The sequence below is a fragment of the Propithecus coquereli genome, unplaced genomic scaffold, assembly GCF_000956105.1.
Source record: "Propithecus coquereli isolate 6110/MARCELLA unplaced genomic scaffold, Pcoq_1.0 Scaffold19, whole genome shotgun sequence".
In the NCBI taxonomy this organism is placed as follows: domain Eukaryota; kingdom Metazoa; phylum Chordata; class Mammalia; order Primates; family Indriidae; genus Propithecus; species Propithecus coquereli.
This window is the reverse complement of record NW_012143856.1, coordinates 3,890,636-3,897,897: the sequence shown is the minus strand read 5'-3', so window position 1 is coordinate 3,897,897 and position 7,262 is coordinate 3,890,636. Positions and strand designations below refer to the sequence as shown.

The 7,262-nt window shown below is 38.4% G+C and overlaps 1 protein-coding gene across 1 annotated transcript in view; it reads left to right on the top strand.

The window, feature by feature from the left end:
* LOC105809099 (vomeronasal type-2 receptor 1-like) overlaps positions 1–6,703 on the top strand; it is a 44,809-nt gene extending 38,106 nt beyond the window's left edge. The window contains exons 4-5 of the mRNA XM_012642850.1: positions 4,068–4,191; positions 5,724–6,703. Of these exons, the coding sequence (XP_012498304.1) occupies positions 4,068–4,191; positions 5,724–6,703 (1,104 nt within the window). The remainder of the gene's footprint in view (positions 1–4,067; positions 4,192–5,723) is intronic.
* Positions 6,704–7,262: the final 559 nt, after the last annotated feature.

Genomic DNA, 7,262 nt, shown 5'->3' with positions numbered 1-7,262 from the left:
AACAGGAGGGCTGTTGATACGCAGGACTGCAGCTCCGAATATTTCACAAGGGAGGTGGTTGGTGAGCTAGAGACGAAGTCCACTGAGTACATAATGTACAGGCAACACCTAGAGAAGTGTTGGTGGAAAGTTAAGCAGAAACCCCATCACTCATTTATCTGATACCTGAACTTTTTACCCTTAATGAACTATTAGTTCAGGAAAGTAGAGCTATAGAGTTTTTGATAACCTAATTTAGTCTTTATTACAGGGTGACCTGTAGAGTTACAGTAAGGCGATAGGGTGGGGGAAAGGCAGTGGCAATTTAGTCTTCTATGTGAATCTCAGAATGGAGGAACCAGAAGAAATTAGAGAGATGAAAGTTGTGTCAGTATAACCAGAGAACGCTTTTTCTTTGCTGCCACAGGGCTTTTCTTTTTTTGGAAGTGGGGTCTTTTTTCATCCTGTTTATTATTCGTGCATCTTCCCTTTTGACCTGAGGTCTGAGATCCCCAATCTTTCAAATTATGCTGGGAAAGCATCGAAGAATAAATGACAAGGAATTCAAGATTTCTGAGCTTCTATGTTGTGTCAGACGCCTATGAGATCTTTATCTGATTATCGGTCTATTACTCTCTGCTTTCCATTGGTAGCAATAAACAGACACACTCACAAAAGCATACACACATGTATATATACACACTAGTTTCTCTTTTTCTTGGCATCCTTAAGTATCACTTGAAAACATTATGGCTGGATGTAAAAATAGCAAGTTATCAGCATTTACCACTGTAGGAGCCAGAGCTCTCTGTTTCATTTTATTTCTTTGACTTAAATCTGCTCTGTCCAATAAAGTGGCTCCTAGCCATAGAGAGCTTTAAAAATGTAAATGAGTTAAAATTAAATAAAATGTAAAATTTAGTTCCTTAGTCACATTAGCCACATTTCAAGCACTCAACAGCCACATGTAGCTAGGGGCTATCATATAGGACAGTGAAGATGTATTAATATAACACTGCTATCTTTGTAGAAAGAACAGAGCTGCCCTAAGCCACCTCTCCATGGATGGTGAGCTACTTAATGGATGTGGCTTGACACTTCACTTTTATATTCCTTTTGCTAGGTTTATCTTAATAGTAGGTGCTCAATACACTGTTTATATAAAAAAACAGATGATGTCATTGTATATACGAGTTTCATAGGATGCTTGTTCTATTAACGATTGATGGAAAAATAGTAAAATATAATAGTATATTTCTATTTTAATAATGTCTCAGTAGAGTATAGTAATTTTATTTTTCCTCTATATTAAAATTAGGGTTATATTTGCATAATGAAATTGCTTCACATGTAATCCAATACACATTTACTGAACATCTACTATGAGTCCAACTCTGGGTTAAGCACGGCAAAAAAAAAAAAAAAAGGCACCACCCTCAAAGTACTTATCATCTGATTAATTAATTAACTGAGCAAATATTTATTGAGCACAATATTATAGGTGCATAAGAACTGAGGTTACATCAAAATGGAACAAATCCCTACCTAATGGATCTAAGATTTCAGTGGATGGAAATAAGCAATGAACAAGATAGCAGAGAAATTATACAGTATTTTAAAGGGTGATCATGTTGAGGAGAAACAAGTATCAGGGCCTGAGATAGGAAGTGCTGGGGGGAGGGTTGCCCAGTAATTTCACAGAGTGTGATCAGGAAAGGCTTCACTGGGGTGACATTTGAGGAAAAATTTAAAAGGAAGTGGATCCATGCATCATCTTGGAGAAGAATATTTTCAGCAGAGGAAACAGCAACTTCTAATTCCCGAGGCAGGGGTATGCTTGGCATTTTGGAGGAACAGTAAAGAGGTCAATGTAGCTGGAAGGAGTGATGAGAGGGAGAGTAGGAAAGGAGGTAAGAGAGATGAGAGAGGGTCAGAGGTAGGGCCTTGTTGGCTATTGAATTGCTTTGGCTTTTGCACTGAGTGAAAAGGGAAGCTGTGGACGTCTTGACAGAGGAGAGCCATAATCTGACTTAGGGGTTTAAAGGATCATTCTGTCTGCCATATTGCAAACAGACTAAAGGAATAGAGTGGCGAGGAGTAATGGAAGGGCAAGCTCAGAACCAAGGAAATTGTTAGAAGAGCATACATTCATTCAAAATAATGTAGGAAGCTTGGACTAGGATAGCTGTGATGGAGGTGGCAAAAAGTTGTTAGATTCTGGATATAGTAAGACTCTGGATTTACTGACAGATTGGACATGCAAGTGTCTTGTATCAAACAGTTACAGAACAATATAAGAAGTGATTTAAGTCATAGTGGTAAACTGAGTCTGGTGGTTGGGAAAAAGACTGGCCTGAGTGAAGGAGAGGGCACATCCAGGTAAGTAATAGAATATAAGCTTGGCGATGATGGAAGAGAATAGTGGTGTTGGTGACAGAAATGGGGAATTTTGGAGGAGGAATAGGGTTGATGGGGATAGTTTCAGATATGTTGAATTTGAGGTGATGGTAGGATCTCAAAGTAGGGACATGTTGGAAGTTTAGAATGTGGAATTAGATAGAGGTCAGGTGGGAAAGGGTGGTGTTAGTGATCAAGATTTGGGAGTTATTCTGTAGAGACGCAGGTTGAAGACAAGCGAATGAATGGCCTGCTTTACATCAAGAGGTAAAAGCAGGGGATCAAGCCCAAATCCAAGAAAATGTCCACAGTGATAAAGAAGGTAGAGGAAACAGAACAAACTAAATAAAAGGACCCGATGGAAGCCAAGGGAGCTTGCATTTCAAGCAGTGGGTGATCAAGAGTGTCAAATATTGCAGAAAGGCAAGGGAGAATGTGGCTAGAGGAAAAGCTGTCAGACATGGCAAGAAGAGTTTCAGTGAGGTGAGTGGGTTGGAAGCTAGATCACAGAGGTTGAGAAGGGAAGGGATACTGAGAAATGGAACAAAAAACCGTCAGCTAATTGTTCATGATGATTTTCAAAATAAGGTCTATGGAGTGCTCTTTCGCAAAGACTGGCTCAGGAGAGAAGAATTCCAGTTCCTTCTGTGGTGATTCTATTGTTTCTCTCTCAGACTTTGAGAACACCTTGCATTCACTCCTTCCTGTAATAGCTATTTCAGGAATGCCTGTACAGCTATGCCTTGTTGTCCCTCCTTCTTATAATAGCTATTCCTCAAGTACATTTAAAATATGATTTGATAGATATACCTAAAAAAATTATAAGAAGCTTATTTGTTACGTATACATACTTCTGTAATGTTACATACTATAACTTAGCTCAGAGATTTCTAATATTTTCTATGTTATCTACTTTAGATTTAACCTGGAAAACTCAACATATGAAAATTCTGATTTTGAAAATAAATAAAAATGCAATTATTCACTTTCCAAAATGAAATCTTTGATTAATGGAAAAACATTTTATCTCCCTTTTAAATAGGAAACTCCCTAGTAGATTAAGATACAAACTGATTTACAAACGTCACGCTTATTTTGGGTTTCAAGGTGCACGTCCGTGTAGAATGTCAAAGGAGGCCTGTGTTTACTGCTGAGATTGCTAAGCTCATTTCAAGAAGATATTCCAGTGCTGTGCCTTATCCTCTTTTCCTTTCAGCCTTCCCAATTTTTCTGACAGAACAGATCTTTCATTATTCTTTTCCATCGACCCTTCGTGACACATCTTTGACTTTAAGGTTACGTTGGGTGACCTTGCTGAGAAAACATATTTTCAAGCTCTCAAGATGATTCTTGGGGCCATAGGTCCTTCACAAGCTGGAATGGACTTGTTAAATGGTCCCATCCCCAGAGTCCCATGGGCATGGAACCTGGTCTTGATCCCCAAATTTAGAAAGAGGTAGGTTTAGGATTAGCTCTGCATTTCTAGAATCAACCACAAGACTGTATTTTAGCAAAATTCTTCTCTAGGCTGTCCATATTGTTAATCTCTTTGCCTGTTATTTTCACCCTGCTATGTTGAGTTTCCTAGGATATCACAAAGTTTCCATGGAAATCCAAATGGGAACTTTTTCAGCCTCACAAGTAGTAGAGACAAAGGGCTTTGTTACATCTGTTGTATTTGTCTTTGCTAGTGTCCCCATTCAGTGTGTACTGATGTGTGTCCTCCTGGGACACGGAAGGGGATTCGTCAGGGGGAACCAATATGTTGCTTTGACTGCATCCCATGTGCTGATGGATATGTGTCACAGGAACCAGGTAGAGACGATCAATTTTTTCACTGATATTAAAATGCAATTAGATTACACATGTGTTGGCAAAGAGAGCCTCAGGATCCTTCTTTACAAATAGGTGTGAATATCTTACAATAAAAATCATTATAATCCATCAAATTATTGGATGTTCTGTGCAGTGTGAAAAAAACATAATTTGTGTTTCAGTTATAAAGCTGCTAAAATTGGGAAAAGACTTACAACTTCCAAGTTAACAGAGGAAAGTGTAAAATAAAATATATGAAATGTGAAATATGAATAATTGGATTCATAAAAAGTTTTAAAAATTATTTTAGTTTCTGAAATAGATTAAACATTAATTATGTTCATAATTGAAAAAAGGGTGACTTGCAGTTCTATGTTTTACTGAATTATCTCTAATTTGGATCTGCAAGATCTATAATTCTATCCCTACTAGTAATTGGCTTAAGGTCATAAGTAACTAAAAGATTGTAGGGCAGATGAATTCTGCAACCATTACTCTATGAATTCTTCACTACAGTCTGTTAAATTGCTGCTTTTATGACCAGAATTTTAGTTGGGCTTGATGTGCTTAGTTTTGTGAAGCATATTGGAGCACATTTATTTTTATCTCTACCTTCCGTTGAAAATACAAATTGTATTTGTCTTTTTGTCAAATGTTCTTCAGTAGCAATTCAATTAAAACAGAATTTTAAAAATGTGAAATTTTCTCAAAGTGGAAAACAAGCACCATGTAACTTGAACAACTCTTTGGACTCCATGTGGCCCAGTCTCTGCATAAAGTTACAATCAGAAAAGTCCAGTTAGCAGTCAGAAATGATTAAAAGGGATTTGTAATCTTTACCTGCACCTTTCAAAGAGCATTAAAGAGATACATTTCATAATTTACTATAAACTCATTTCAAGTAGTTTTTTCTTGTGTTCCAATATTCTCTGTTAGAGCCCCACCCAACCACATGCTCCACAGATTTCTCAGCCTGAGGTAACATGGTGGTTGTTTTTATTTCCCTTCTTATCCTCAGTTCTTCTCTACCTGATCCTCAGATCTACATCTGGAGGGTGAGGAGGGGAAAAGCTGAATGGGCAAAGACAAAATTCCCTTCTGTGGGTGGGATATTGAACGAAAGACTGAAAACACTTGTATTTTAACCAAATTCATCCCTGTTACAATCCTCTTGATTGTTTCGCCTCAGTAGCTTTACTTTTCTCATTCATGGATTGTTCTCAGGTTGATGAGGAAAAATACCACCCTTCTCAATTAAATTATTGGGGTAGAAAGAAAGAAGCATGTTAAAAGAAAAGGCCAATGCAGGAAAGGCTGAAACTGAGAAGGGAGACTGATTTCCAAAATTTAAAATAATTCTCAATCTGCAATATTATCTGTACACCCTAAGGCCATTTTATATTCTTTTGAGATATTCTAGATAAAGGGATTTTCCACGAGTCTTTGCCTTAGGTTTTGACTGCTCTGTGCTATCATAATTGAAGGGGACAATTGGATTTCCTTGTAGTCAATTCCTGTTCTTTGTTCAATAGGTCAAAGGGAGTGTGAACAATGCCGTGAAGACTACTGGCCGAATGCACAAAAGAGTGAGTGTGTGCTGAAGGAGGTGGAATTCCTTGCGTATGATGATCCCCTGGGATTCACACTTGTCATCCTCTCCATCTTTGGGACACTTGCGGTCATGGCAGTCACGGCTGTGTATGTGATGTACAGGCACACTCCCCTGGTGAACGCCAACGACCGGGAGCTGAGCTTTCTTATTCAGGTGTCTCTTATCATTACGCTGCTGTCATCTATGCTTTCCATTGGCAGGCCATACGACTGGTCCTGCATGTCCCGCCATGTCATTCTGGCACTGGGCTTTTCTCTTTGTCTATCTTGCATTCTTGGAAAGACCATTTCACTGTTTTTAGCCTACAGAATTTCCCAATCCAAAACCCGACTTACATCCATGCACCCCCTTTATCGGAAAATCATTGTGCTAATCTCTGTTCTAGTTGAGATTGGCATATGTGCAGCCTACTTGGTATTAGAACCTCCAAGAGTATACAAGAACATGGAATCTCAAAATACAAAGATCATTCTGGAATGTAATGAAGGTTCCATAGAGTTTTTGTGCTCAATCTTTGGGATTGATATCTTTCTAGCCTTGCTATGCTTTCTTACAACCTTTGTGGCTCGCCAGTTGCCGGATAATTATTATGAAGGAAAATGTATCACCTTTGGGATGCTGGTCTTTTTCATCGTCTGGATCTCCTTTGTCCCTGCTTACTTGAGTACCAAGGGCAAGTTCAAAGTGGCTGTGGAAATATTTGCAATCTTGGCATCCAGCTATGGTTTGTTGGGTTGTATATTTGCTCCCAGGTGCTTCATTATCTTGCTGAGGCCAAAGAGGAACACTGAAGAAATCGTTGGAAGAATCTCCACTATAGATAAGAGTATCCAACTGATTTCATCTTCTGTGAGCAGTGAGATTAACAATACTGTGGAGTCAACTGTTCTGGATGATTAGGGCTGTGAGTTAACATGTGTCCTTCAAAGCTGCAATGGTGAAGTGGTTCCACATTTCCTTTCAGGTTGCTCATTCAAACATTTCAAAATACTTTGGAATAAGGAGTATGTAGTAGAGGATATGATAGGCACAAATTATCTAAAATGATAGATGAAAAATTTGGTTCTTGAATATGTTTTTGTTCTTATATCATGAGTGTCTGCGCTAGAACTTTATGTTAAACAACATGACCTAGTGGGGACCAAGAGAGACATATTGTTCTACATCCTGTTAATGCCTCTCTGAAATAGATAGCTTTTCTCTGATTGAGGTAAGAACTACAGCTCATACACTTTTTCTTGGACCAGGGGGTTTGGAAGAGAATTTATGTTTCAAAGGGCTCAATGACATATGGAGAATATTGAAGGAATTGAGATGTCAACAAAACTCAGTTCCTTCTTGAATACCTATAGGAGTAGACAAGTTTCTCTGAGAGAAAAGGCATGGCCTATCTGCTACAGATTTTTCTGGAGGAGAATAAGTGGTAAAGTATCTGAGTTTTAAAAAACATTCCTCTGCT